Below are 14,259 nucleotides of genomic sequence, written 5' to 3' on the forward strand. Positions count from 1 at the left end.
ATTCTTTTAACTTTCTGACAATTTTTAGCCAAGTTATACCGAAAATACCCATCGTAAATATTGCAATTTTGCCGAAAATCGATTTTCTGTTTTTTTTTTTGCGTAAATAATTATCAGTATTTTGATCACAGCATTCGAAATGGAGGTCCATATGGAATGTAATACCTCGCCTCGATTCGTGATGACCTACAGTAGATTAAACATCCACATAATTTGCTTATTGTATTGCATACTTTTCCGCGAGGGACTTTTATTGAACTGTATTTATTATATGTTGCATACTTTTGGTCTTAGCAACTGTACATGCAGTGGTAAAAAAAATTCACATTTGGAACGTCGCAGCTTTATATTATCGTTCAGACGATTTTACCTACGTTCTTGATTAGAGTACCCCCATATAATTGAATACTTTTGTTATACTTCCAAACGGATTAAATTAAAAAGGATCTTATAAATAATCATTAAGAAATAACGTTGGTATAGATTCAATGACCATTGTTTCATATTGCAGCATCTGTATAAAACACATAAAAAAAGTTGGCAAAAATACAGAGCTTTTTTTCGGTGCATCGGCAATTATTTACACTACCAGACAACCGGACGTTTGTTTATATTCCCAGTCTCGGGGCGGGGCATTTTGTCAAACTGTCGAAAAACAAACAGAGCAACAGAGGAACAAAGAGCAGGCAGCATTTATTTACTTTGTGATTACGGACGGACGGACAGACAGGACAGTCGAAAAAGCCTTCTGTGCGAAGCACTTAACGCCAAAAGTGAACAAAACAACACTTGCTCTATTAACACGCCACACTGTCTGAAGGCAGGCGGCTTAACGAGAAACAAGAATATCCTACGTGTGGCTAATTTGCGGTTAAAGCCCCATGATTTACAAAGCCGAAAAAAAAATTAAGCCAAACCGCAGCAGTTCATTCAAATTTTCTGTGGCTAAAACAAATATTGAGATAAAAGTCGGTGGGGACTATAATTTGAGTTATTCAAATGCAATAAATCCGCTGAACCAAACGAGCTGCTAATTTCACGTTAGACGCCCTTTAATTTCACGCTGCCATTCGTGGCTTCCGTTTCGTATAAGTTTGGGTCGATGATTTTTAGAATTTGCATTTTCAATTTGAATATAAAAAAACAGCCGCCACAGTTTTGCAGCTTTGAAAGTGATCCGCGAAATCGACGCAATCTCATTCTTAGTGATTCCAGAAAAGGCGAAGAGGAAAGAAAACAGCAGAAGTGGCTACAAAATTAAGTTTTTTTTTTATTTCAGTGAAGAATTCTTACATTATAATATTGTATCTTAATATCCCTTTTTATATTTTATCTATTATTCAACGAAATTGTTTAGCTAAATAGCATACTATTACCTTTAATTGGACAACTTAAAACGATTTTTCTTGATATCTAATTTATTAACAAAGATTTCATCGGGTAATTATTCAAGGAAATGGCATAATTATAAATGGTATAGAATTGAAAGCATTCATATATAGCAGGTTTTATGTCAAGTCCCGGTTAATCCGGTCTTGAGGTTGGTAGCGTTTCAGTCTTCCTCTCGTCTTAACATCACAGGGTGGAGAAATATTTTTAAGAATTAACAAACACTATTTAAAAATTGGGAAAGTATATTCGTTTATTAATTAAATATGATTTGAGAATCAATATGTCATTAAGCCGCACGTGAACATAAATATATAATTTAATAAACTACCTCCTAAGTGTGGAACATACCTGGTCAGGTCCACGATGCACTGCATCCAGAATAGCGACGGGATACCCACATGGCCTCTGGAACCACCTTCACACACACAGACACACAAACTACTACTCTTACTAGCACTTTATAACTTCCGGTCAACTGATTTATGTCCTGTCATACCGCCTATCCCATGAGGATTGAGTCAGAACTGATTGGGAATTATAAGTATTGGTGGACGAAATTTTTTTTACATTAGATTAATTATGTAAATTTAGTAAATTACAACGTATACAAAACAACTTTTGATATGTTTAATGTTTTGCGTTGAATGTTACCTATGTTTCAATGTTGCAAATTCATTGTTGAACATTCAATGTTGCAAATTCAATGTTGCATATTAAATTTTCCAAATTCAATGTTGCAAGTTCAATGTTGAAAATTCAATGTTGAAAATTCAACGTTGTAAATTCTATGTTGCAAATTTAATGTTGCAAATTTAATGTTGCATGTTTAATGTTGCATGTTTAATGTTGCAAATTCAATGTTGCAAATTCAATGTTGAAAATTCAACGTTGTAAATTCAATGTTGCAAATTTAATGTTGCATGTTTAATGTTGCATGTTTAATGTTGCAAATTCAATGTTGCAAATTAAAATTAAGCCAAACCGCAGGAGTTCATTCAAACACTCTGTGGCTAAAACAAATATTGAGATAAAAGTCGGTGGGGACTATAATTTGAGTTATTCAAATGAAATAAATCCGCTGAAACAAACGAGCTGCTAATTTCACGTTAGACGCCCTTCTGCAATTTTAAAAGTGATCCGCGAAATCGAAGCAATCTCATTCCTAGTGATTCGAGGAAAGGCTAAGAGGAAAGAAAAGAACAGAAGTGGCTACAAAATAGAGTAAAGCCGAATATTAATGCCAACGTCAAGTTTCTCGCCATATTCCTTTCATTCAACTGAAAATGTAATTCGCGGCACTCGACGTTTTCTCTTGATCAATATATTTCGCAAACGCCCAAATGCTATTTCTTATTTCACATTTCACGTACTAATTGAGAATAATAGGAAGAGAGATCTTGTTTGGGAGCAGGGAAAGTTCAAGTTAATCGCTCAATTTGCGATCGCCTGGTCCCTTGAGATGCGACCAAAATGCGACTGCAATCGAAATTTTTGCTTTTGATCGGGATCGGAGCAAGACTTCTGAGCTGCTGCCCAAAATACTTTGTTGGTGGCAGGATCGTAAAAAGAACTCAGAACAGAACCAGAATAAAAATTCGGATAAGGATTGTGAGCCTGTAGCCAGCCGTACAAGAAAAGACAATTGTGTCCGCAGGTACAAAAAAAGGCAGATACCGTTGGCAGCTGTATAAAACTAATGCACTTGCAGTCCAATCTAATCGTTTGCCAAATGTCAAACGAGTTTCATTCATCCGGCGATACCCCTTCCTTTAAATCTTTCTTTTCCCTTTTTTTAAATAAAATGTGAGCCAGTTCATTCATGGAGAACCGTGACGATAAGTCCGCCTCTTTATTTCCGATATGACAAACACGCGTGAATAGCCTCAAACGTTTTTTTTTTAGAGTTCTTATCGTCATGGTTTAATTAAAAGGTTATTCTTGTAGGCAGGATAACATTGTGGCCGAAAGGATGCAATTGAGTTGTCTGTATTGGGGGTAATTATTCAGTGTCTTATCTTAAAGACTTTCTGACCTTGCCATCCAAACGAAAAACCGAAAGTCGACCGCAAAGATCTGAAAAGAGGGACTTCTTCACGCACACTCAACCACAAATATTTATTCACATGGCCAGGTGAGAATTGACAAATTTCCATTTCGTCAATTTGAACAATAAAGCTAAAACTCAAACGCAACTCCTTACAAAAAAAAAATAAAAACAAAAATAAAAGAAAAAAAATCGAAGAAAAAACGAGTGGCCAAGGCCACTCAAAAACCGCTTTCAATTAAATTGGAGCACACTTTTGCTTGTGGTCGGCGCAAGCTCATCATCACGATCATTGTCGTCATAATCATTATAAGCTGATGCCTCAGGAGTGAAACCGTTGTTGCCCCAGGCGGTGTATCCAAAAGTCCCCAGCTCATCCTACTTATGACCCCAGAAACAAAAACAGGAATTCGCGACTTCTTTTATACGCTAACGATGGTATAACAGGAATCGTAAACGCTTCAACATTACTATTAAGACTACACTCCATGGTAGATTCTCAAAGAACGTGATGTAATCAAATATATAAATATTTTAAAAGTATATTTGAAATATCTCCTGTATAAATCGAACGAACCTTTGAAAGTGTATGAAAATCAAAAATAAACATGCATGAAATGAAAAGGAATGAAAAACTGGTAGTTGTTAGCTACTTTTACCCGACCGTTGACAGTGGCGAATATGAAGAATATCAGGAGGTGCGCAGGGGAACTGGAATTTATTAATATTGAAACTGTTGATGGAAAGGTATGGCAACTTTAAAGGACGCGTTATGATCGCGAGCCGCGGCAGCCACGAAGGCTTTAGATTATTAAGCGGTCTCATCTATTCAATCGATCTCATATGATAGCAAACTCTAATAGAGGAGGAGCGAATGATGACCATAATATTGTTGCTCAAATGGGGAGGAATAGATGTAATGTCTAAACGCAATTGAGTGCGTTCCAGTGTAGAACATTTCACGATTGAGAGATTGAGAATTGACCATTTTTATTATTTGCGGGTAGAAGTGAAAGCGACAGTTTTAGTGCGAAACACTCATGAAACAATCTGAGGTTCATGTGATATTAATATTCTTCGTTAACTCTTCTTCGGCTTATATATAAACTAAACTAATTTTCTTCTGCCCCTTGCAAACAGCTTACATGCACATGAATAAATAAAAAAATGCAAGAAAAAGTACCTGTAATTTAAATGAGATTAATCAATATTCTAGCTCTTCAGGTGTGTAAATTAAATAAGCATTTAATATTCAATTACTGTTCCTATGGTCTGGCACTTTTCCTCGGAATGTGCCTCATCATTATTATTATGTCATTCATCCTGTGGAATGGAACCTTCCACCGACAAGCTTGTTTATACGTGAATCTGGAAAAGGGTTTCCGATTTGACGTGCATGAGGCGGCTGTAAGACTTTATATGGCCTTTTAGTTACGGGAAGTTTGCGTGCACCACTAAAATAAATGTGAAACAGAAAAATGAGGAGATATTCGCCGTTACAGGAGGTTGATCGTGATCTTTTTGCCCCTCTCTTCCCTCTTTTCCCCTTTCAGCAACATTTTGTTAACAATTAGCGCCCTTTGGAAGTCTCTATCCCAAAAACTGAGATCCACTTGCCTTTAAAGGTGGTGTGTCCCATTGAGAGCTCCATATTCCACCTTGCCGATGTGAAACTTTGCCGGTGGTCCATCCATATATAGCACATAAATATATAAATATATATATATATACAAACTATATACTTACGCGTACTTGCCCATATCCATATCAATCATGCCGTCGTTGCCGTATGCTAATGATGGCAATTAATCAATGAGAATCAGTTAAGACCTGCAGCACACGAGGCACACGCAATCGGCCCATTCCGGCAAAAGAAAAAATATATTAACCAACCAACTGAGTCGAAAAAGGGAAATGAAGGCGATATAGTTGAGTGTCTCGACTACTATATACCTGCTGCTCAGTAAAGGAGTGTAAGTGAGCGAATGTTCGTAAGATTTATTGCTTGCAGAGTAGCAAGTAGTCGTCACCATGTTTTGGAACCAATTTGCACAGTGCAGGCATCACCAGAATCAATCTAATCTCAAGTATCCAGCTCTAGTTTATTTTCGTTTTATTTTGACTTGAATGTCCATCCAAGTTGAACATTTTTGCAGCGTGATATAATTGACGTTTATATGAAAGGACAGACGATTGGACATTGCGAAGTGGAGACGCTTCCTTCTACCTATTACATATTGCTTTTCAACGAATCTAGTATACACTTTTGCACGTACGAGCAATGTGTATAAATGAACCACCAAAAAATGGTCAAGGTCTGCACTCTAACGATGTGCTGAAGTAGGTGCGCCACTGAAAAATAAAGCCTGAATGTGGAATGTGGAAATACAATTGTAATTACTTGCAGTTAATTGATCCACATACAATTTTAAGGTAGGTAAAATATTTCAAGAGCTCAGGTGGAAATATTGTACAAGTTACCCACATTAAATTTGCAGACATGGGTAAACGCCTCCCTATTTCTCTCCAACCAATATCCAATTCTAAATAATCCAATTTCGTGTTCGCAGCGTGCGGCCACTTAAACTGGACCATGAACTCTAACCTAATGGTCCACGCCCACTTCTAAAAACTAAAACTAAACCATTCTGTACATAGAGAGTAGTCAAAACAAAAAGTTTAACTTTTACATGTATAAACCTGTTTTACGCATGCAAATAATATAAGTTACTGTGTCAGCGGCAAAAGGCAACAGGTGAAATTGTCGCCCCAAGTCCATGCTTTTAAATCCCGATCTCTACATCTGTTTTTTTTTTCCAGCCAAGTCAATGTCAAGTGTTGCTTCGGCTGACTTACTACAAAAGTTAATTGCACTGCACGCACATGCCAAAAGGTAAAAAGAGTCGCGAGCCTCGGCGACAGGCTTCCAAAACCCAGTATATCCACATCACCAGACCTCAAGACCTCAACTTACGAGTCTGGCCACGAGGCGCGTGTGTGCAATATCAGGTTTCCGTGTCAACTTGCATAGTGATTCAGGATGTGTGAAAATACGATTTAAATTGGGGGATCATCAGTTTTCAACGGATTATTTTTATAACCTTTCTTTGGAAATATTGATAGAAGTACCAGTTGTGTAATTCTTTTAGATGGAATACATTTTTATTGGGACCTATTTTAAATAATACCATATTTAGCTTTAGAGTTTAATTACATACATTTGTATATCGAAAATGCGAATAGTTAGGAAAATTTGAATTATTATGGGTAGTTTATCTACAGTTTTTGCCACAGTGCAGAGCAATTGCTACTGTAGTTGTCATTAGTTCGCCGCACTTGCTGTTGTAATTGTGACAGGAGCAACGAGCACGGATTGCTAAAGGGTCGATCTCCAGTTGAAGGTGCACTTGGTTTTCAGTACTTCAGTGCTCCCGTGGGGAAAGGGGATTTCGGTATAACTGTCGACTGGCGGGCTTTCTGCGATCGTGAGTGCCAGAAGCTGATTTCAGCGCGGCTACCGATAAGCAACCGCTTCCAGGTTTGACAGACGCGTTGATTGGTTTTGTTGGCTGGTGCGCAAAATGCGAAACGCTCTTGATTCCATAAGACATGTAAATTGCTAAGAGCTCTGCCGGGAAACACAAAAACTGGTACCATTTTCATTTTTATAATTTGTGTACCGGTTACTCTTAAATTAATAATTCGTTTTCATAAATGTTATTTTCCGAGGAAGGTATTCTAGTGAAGGTATTCTAGTTACACAGCTGGTTACGCCCACAGCTCTAAATTCTGTCCTGTGTAAAAGTCTAAATTAAAAAATGATTACATTTAAAAGTGCTTTATAAACAGTCTTTATCGGAAAACAATATGTTATTTGTTTTTCTCAGTGTTTCGCTGCTCTTGATGTTCGAGGCCAAAACCATGGACCATTCATAAATTTTAAGCCAACTCATAAATACGGCAGCAAAGGCTATCAAGGTGTTGGTCTTACAATATCTCGCCGTGATGATGCCAGAAACTTCTTCCTTTCTGATTTAATGCAACGCCAAAACAAATTGTTATATTGGAGCCGCTTGCCTCCAGCAATTAATCAAAGCTCTCGCACTACAATTAATCAAAAATCGCCATCTTTCTTCGTTGAATTTCAAAAGGAGCTTGGCTTCTGCTCCTGACCATAAATATTATTGCCAGTTGGCGATATAAGAAATCGACCAAATAGAATTGGCGGCGTTAAAACGCTCACCTTAGATGTGGCATCGTTTCGTTGACATATTCGCATTGCTCCCATAAATCAGATGTTTATATGGAGTGGGAAGTTGGGGGACTCGAAACCAAACCCAAGAGCGGCATTCGTCCTTTCATCGTCCAGAGATCGGTGATCAGGCGGCAATTTGATGGCCATGAACAGTTGACAGTTGACTTTTGCTTCACTCAACAGCAACATTTAATTCAATGACATCTAGGCTAAGAAACTCCAATTTTTAAGATACAAAAAATGCATTTAACGGCCAAAATCGTACACGTTCAAAAAACTCCTATAAGTCGACATTGCTACGGAATTGTTCGGAAGCTGTCCTGTAATCGAGGCCTTACTGTGTCGTAAGCATGCCGCTTTTAAGAAGTGTGGAATAAATGAAACGATGTCAAGTAATTGACAGGTCAAGTCAATATTAATGACGACTTCATCTGTAATCGGTTGAAACGGCATATATTCAGATCCCAGTTCTTCCCTCCTTAAGTTTATCCCGCCACGTTTTTTCGGTTTGCTGTCGCAGGGTCTTAGTAGCATTTATTGAACTAGTTTTCCGGTATCAAGACAGAAAGGCAGACGATTTTTAATTAATTTTAAATTCACTTGTGGCGCTAAGCGAACTGAAAAGCAAAAAATGGCAAACCCCAAATGACAGAATTAATTTATGATTATGTAAGATAATAATAGCGTTGACTACTTCGTAAAATATTTGCAAATTCTTCAGGCTTATATTAATGTAATAAAATAGAATATAGGTTACATCGTAAACGGCGAATTGCATTTCTTTTGAATATTACCAATTCAAAACCCTGTTTGACACTGACTTTCTCGTCTCAACGAGCCGCTGCAAATTTATATTGCATCAACACGGATTTTGCAAGGCCGACCGGATATGTTTGATTTTATTGGCCTCTGGACATCTGTTCCAAACTCGGTGTCCTGTGCTTAGATGCCCTGCGATGTCCTTTTCACATGCAATACTATGCAATCCCCCGCGGCTACAGCAACGAAGTGTTAAACGAGGCTCAGTGTGAGTTGGTGCCAATACAAATCTATTTCGGCACGGTTTCCTAGCGTGCAACCAGAATCCTGACAATGGTTTTAAGAAATACTGGGGACCTCCTAAATGCTTTCGAAATGCTTTCGACTGAGAGGAACTACCACTGATACGTTGGCCATAAAGGCCCCGGGGCATTAGAAGTGTTAATAGAAAAGTGCCTCCGGCTGATCAGGTTTCGTTGCTGGACCGAATGGATCGCCGCTTGAGGTGTTGACGAGGTGGCCTTGGAGAGTCTTACGAATTTGAATTCTGGCGACAATAGGTCTAATTTAAGATAATGTCCAAAGGACTTCAGGGATCGGAAGGTCATCGGCTAGGGGAAAATACACGTGTGTAAATTTGAAATGTTACCTTTTTTATAAATTAACCTCTATCAACTTATTTTGTTGTATTATTTTACCCATGTAGCTCATATAATAGTTATACAAATTGCATGGCCACATTCAATAGGAACTACAGCTCCTTACTTCGGAGGTGTTTTTACAGGGGTCTGATGTCTGGACCTTGTTGCCTTTTTAAACCGGTTGGCAGCCGGCACGCGACAGGGCCAGGTTTTGGTTTGGAGACGACAGGCAGCTGAAAATGAGCAAAAACACTCAAAAACTCTTCCCACTCGACGGCGGGAACACTCGGGTCAGCAACAGCTGCGTTTCGCAGAGAGAACGAGAGATAATATTGCTGCCTCTCTATTATAATCTGAGAAAGCACTCAGCTCAAGAGACGATCCTTTAGTGATGATGCTGTTGCACCTTTTCGAGGGGCAGGCAGGTAGTAACGCAGGTGGGATCCCTAGGCCCTGATACCTATAAATAGCCTGAACGGAACGGGGAAGGGCATCAGAACGGAGCCAGCGCTGAAGCAAGGACCATCGTCTCACACTAACGTTATTCCATCTCTAAAAATGGCTTTGGGCAGCGAAAATCAGTCTCTTTTCTACGACGACGAGGAGTCATCTTCTCCCGTCAATGGACCCTCTGTTATCCGGCGAAATGCCCGGGAACGCAACCGCGTAAAGCAGGTCAACAACGGCTTCAGCCAACTACGACAACATATTCCTGCGGCCGTAATTGCCGATTTGAGCAACGGTCGCCGGGGAATTGGTCCAGGTGCCAATAAAAAACTGAGCAAAGTTAGCACACTGAAGATGGCAGTAGAGTACATACGGCGCTTGCAGAAAGTTCTTCATGAAAACGACCAGCAGAAGCAGAAACAGATGCACATGCAGCAGCAGCATTTGCACTTTCAGCAGCAGCAACAGCATCAACACTTTTACGCCTGGCAGCAGCAGTCGCAGCTGCAATCCCCCACTGGCAGCATAAGTTCCTGCAATAGCAGCAGCTCCTATTGCGAGCCAGCAACATCGACGATTCCAGGAGCAACACCTCCTACCAATTTGTATACCAAGTTGGAAGCCAGTTATGAAGACTACCGTAACAATTCCTGCAGTTCTGGTACTGAAGATGAGGACATCCTCGACTACATATCACTGTGGCAGGACGACCTGTAAAAACCGCAGACACAAAATCTTCAGCAATTGCTAGTCGCACCCAACCATCACACACATCGAACCATTGATTGGCCAACAAGTATTACCTCAGCCACACCACAAAGTATTTATACTCCCTAGAACTACCTTCTTGCCTTAAAAATTAGTGTTTAAGATTTTATATAGTTTTTAAGACTAGTTTCTAAATGGAAGACAATTTACAATTAAGAATTTTTTTTTAACATACATGGAGGACATTAAACTGATAAATTAAAAATTTTTATTGAGTTTTTATTATGAAAGGGTGACTAAAATTAAGCCAATTTATGTAAAAAAAAAAGGTTAAAATTCTCACCGGTTTTAATGAATATTGAAGTTTTGATACAAACTTGATCCTGTCAAGAATGTATATACTTTATACCGCAGGGAGCGCTTACTTCTACCTGTTACATTCTTTAAAACGAACCTAGTTTATCTTTTACTCGGGGTAAAACGGCAAAACTGTAACCGTTAAGTATTTACAAGATCACCGATCACTGAAGATAAATTACAATAACATTTTGTAAGCACTTTAGATCGAAAAACGGCGATTTGCATAAATAAAGCTGGATTGAGAAGGGTGAAAAAGCCAAGAAATTTACCTGCTGCATTTTTGCATATGGACCGGCCAAGGTAATCAGACCCGCAGTATTCACAATTCCAAAGCAATCGATCGATCGATGAATGAACTAATTTTGAGTTATTCCTGCAATGCAGCCGAAACCAGAGAAAAACACCGGTCGGCAATTGTTCGGATCACCCCCGACAACGTTCAGAGAAAGAAAATGAGATCAGCTCAGGCCTTCTGCACCGGAAGCCGCCGCGATGAAGTTGCCGCAGATAAAACTCACGTAAGATACATATGCTCTACAAACAAAACAAACACTAAATCGCATTCATGGTGCACGGGACTGTCCTAGTGAGTTAGTTAACGATTAATCGCTGAAAATTAGTAATAATTTAAACACCTAGTTTTTGTCTATTAATTATCAATATTAAGTTTTTAGATAAACGTGTTCATTTAGCTGAGTCGTGGAAGGTATACGTTTTAATGATCGTAAGCCCGTTTCGTGGCGCATGTATCGAATTATTATTTCCGGCTTTTTCTTGTTTTTGCATTGCACATATCAAAAGTCATGAAAAGCTGAAAACCAAGAACGAAAGCTGGAGCGGTCCGGCTATCAGATACCCAGCAACACTTTTTCCATACATTAATACACTTTTATATGTATACATATGTACATATATATTTTAGTTTTATATATATTTCTACAACTATAAATATGTAAACATCCTTAAGAGCGGCAAGGTGATATAGTGCATATATTTATATACTGGAAATTGACTTATGGGCTTTTAAATTGATCATTTTTAATTTTAGGCAATACTTTTAAGTTGGGAACGCTACCCGTTACATTCTTCTCAAAAAATACTGCATACCCTTGAACTCTACGAGCCACGGGTATAAAAAGGGAAAAGGCTGAAGGGAGCTCTCTTTCCTCCATTGGCGGTCTCAATGGGCGACATACGACACAATGTCTTTGCGACAGCAAACGGTGCAAAATCGAACGCTTTTTGTGTGAAGTTAATAATACGTTTGACATGGCTCCGAAAGGGCGATCGATCCCAGAAATATATGCAGAAATATGTAGCAGATTGCTCCAGATCGTCCCGGGGTCCTTTTAAAAGACCCTTTTTGGTTTGGACCATGTATATGTACCCTATATTCGAGCTTGAATGGGTATATTGCAAATTTTCTGTAATACGTAACTTTACAAGCATTAAAGAAGAATGTATTATTATCGTCTTGAGAAAAACTGTTTTTTATTTGCTTTTTACCCATTTTTAGGAGGACTAACTTATTTTTCCACATACATTTTTAGAAGCACAACACCAATTTATATGTATCAAATATAGAGAAACATTCAGTCGAAACTCTCCATAGTGCTGGTTTCCTCTTTATTTTGTATGTTCGATAAAAGGCACTCTTTACATGCATCGCTGGCCGAATAAATTTATGATTTATTAAGGATATTCTACTTACAACAACAAAATGGTTTAAGACACTGTCAGATACTGACTGATGTCTCAAAAATAATTTCCAGGGAGCAACAAGTGAGTGATTTGTTTAACATGAACGCATGTTTTTGACTCACAGATGCTGACAGGGAATAATGTAATTTATGTTCGACCTAAAATTTTGCAAGATTTCTCTACACCAAAAAAATAAAAGACTAGAATGAAAGTTAATAACAAATGTTCTCCGTCGAGGGCAAAGAAATTAGAATTATAAGCACCAAAAAATGAGCTGATTGAACTTGGCGTTTTACCGAAGATAAAATAAGCCGACAATAACTTGCGTGTAGAGTTGACACATAAAGGTTCTGTCATATAACTTCTTGCTAAGAACAAGTGCACAGCCGAATACGTATACAAAATAAAACCTGGCCGCTCCTCCAGTTTTTACACAAAGGTGCACTTGCCATTGTTACAATTTCCCGGTTTCCATGTTCCCCGCCCAACTAAATTCATTTCATGTTCATTTTCCCAGCCTACGCAATTAAAAACGCCTTCGAAATTCGATTTTTAAAAGGGATCCTGTTGCGTGTGCTCGAATTAAAGGATCAGAATTCCAATTCTAAAGTTTTCATTAGTTAAGCTGATTATGCTTGACAATGCAGGTGAAATGATAATAATGCGTTGTGGTCCCTTTAAGTGCACCATTTAAAATAAAATCATGAACAATGTCTTTTGTACGCCAGGCTATCAAAAATTAAGAAATAGAGGACATAAGTCCCATAAACCAATCACATTGGATTAATATTTTGTATAGGAAAATTGTGAAGAAATACCTTCAAAACTGTAAGAAATTAAAGAAAAATCTTAGTTTTATTTGATTTAACTCTCAAGTATACGGACTTTGATTTCTTTTTGGTTTGCTTCTTTTTTGAAAGTATACCAAGTCTTTTAGAAGTCCAAAGGCTCCATAGACCATCAGAACATTTTATAATGGAGTTTACGACATTTAATTGGATCAAAACAGAGCTCAGAACGTACATATCTACAGGCAGCCGAGGAATATATTTAAATGCATTCGGATTGCATTCACTGCGTGACTGGGCTAATTGGTTGGTTGCGATAAAAAAACACTGCCAAGTTCAACTTACTAAGTTTTAAACTAGTCAAAACTCTTAACATGTAACAAAATATATTACTTGTTTTACAAAGAATATTTTAGCTAATAAATATTGGAACTTAATATTTATTATAACATTTAAAATTGTATTTCAATATTATTAAAAAACAATAACCAAACCACGCGCGAGAGCCTGGCACCTATTCTTTTTTCAGGTCGCACAGCAAAAATATGGTTTTCACCGCCGGAGTTTTGTGTTTGTATTCACTTTTGATTTCATATTAATTTCATCAAATTGCCACTGCGCACGCGCACGCCCAAAGGCAGCGACGCAAAGGGAAGATAAGAGACCTTGGTTTGATTTGAAAATTACTCAAAAAATCAAAAAACCTGGGCATCACCCAAGTGAAATATAAAAAAGGTATATAAGCTGCAAAACAGCAAAAACTGGTTGCAGCTGATGCCAATTAAATGTGGTCCAGTCCACATCGTTGTTTCCCATATCCGTGGTCCCACATCCTCGAACTCGTTGTCATTGCCGCCGCGGTTACTTCAAATGGGAGACGCGCGCGTCCAGCGCCAACATGGCAGTCTTTTTTAAATTTATGATGAAAAAAATGAACACTGTCGCTTTTTTGAACTTTTAATTATACACAGACAGGCGCGGGATATATTTTTCGGATGCTGATGCTAAAAAGAATTTCGACTTAACCAGTAGCCAAAATACACTTGGTGAAAATGTTTTAATCCACTTGATGGCAAACATAATTAAATTTAAATGTGATCATTTTTGAACTAACTCCTTTGAGTTTCATTTTAAAAGAATGCTGACACTGATAACCTGAATTTA

The 14,259-nt window shown here is 38.1% G+C and overlaps 1 protein-coding gene and 1 long non-coding RNA gene across 2 annotated transcripts; one reads left to right on the forward strand and one right to left on the reverse strand.

The window, feature by feature from the left end:
* Window positions 1-1,400: 1,400 nt before the first annotated feature.
* Window positions 1,401-1,965, reverse strand: LOC120321428. The gene is made up of 2 exons (XR_005561037.2): window positions 1,741-1,965; window positions 1,401-1,613 (listed from the first exon to the last, which is right to left on the reverse strand). It is a non-coding gene; the product is annotated as an uncharacterized LOC120321428 (long non-coding RNA).
* A 7,360-nt stretch (window positions 1,966-9,325) lies between these two features.
* Window positions 9,326-10,497, forward strand: LOC6523793 (achaete-scute complex protein T5). Its single transcript, XM_002099632.4, has one exon. It carries the CDS (start codon window positions 9,650-9,652, stop codon window positions 10,253-10,255), a length of 606 nt encoding a protein of 201 aa, XP_002099668.1. The 5' UTR covers window positions 9,326-9,649; the 3' UTR covers window positions 10,256-10,497.
* The last annotated feature ends 3,762 nt before the right edge of the window (window positions 10,498-14,259 follow it).

This window comes from Drosophila yakuba, chromosome X (genome assembly GCF_016746365.2).
Source record: "Drosophila yakuba strain Tai18E2 chromosome X, Prin_Dyak_Tai18E2_2.1, whole genome shotgun sequence".
Lineage (NCBI taxonomy): Eukaryota > Metazoa > Arthropoda > Insecta > Diptera > Drosophilidae > Drosophila > Drosophila yakuba.

What these genes read in the sequence shown, in the direction of transcription:
- LOC6523793 (XM_002099632.4), top strand. Translation starts at nt 9,650, where the DNA reads ATGGCTTTGGGCAGCGAAAATCAGTCTCTTTTCTACGACGACGAGGAG.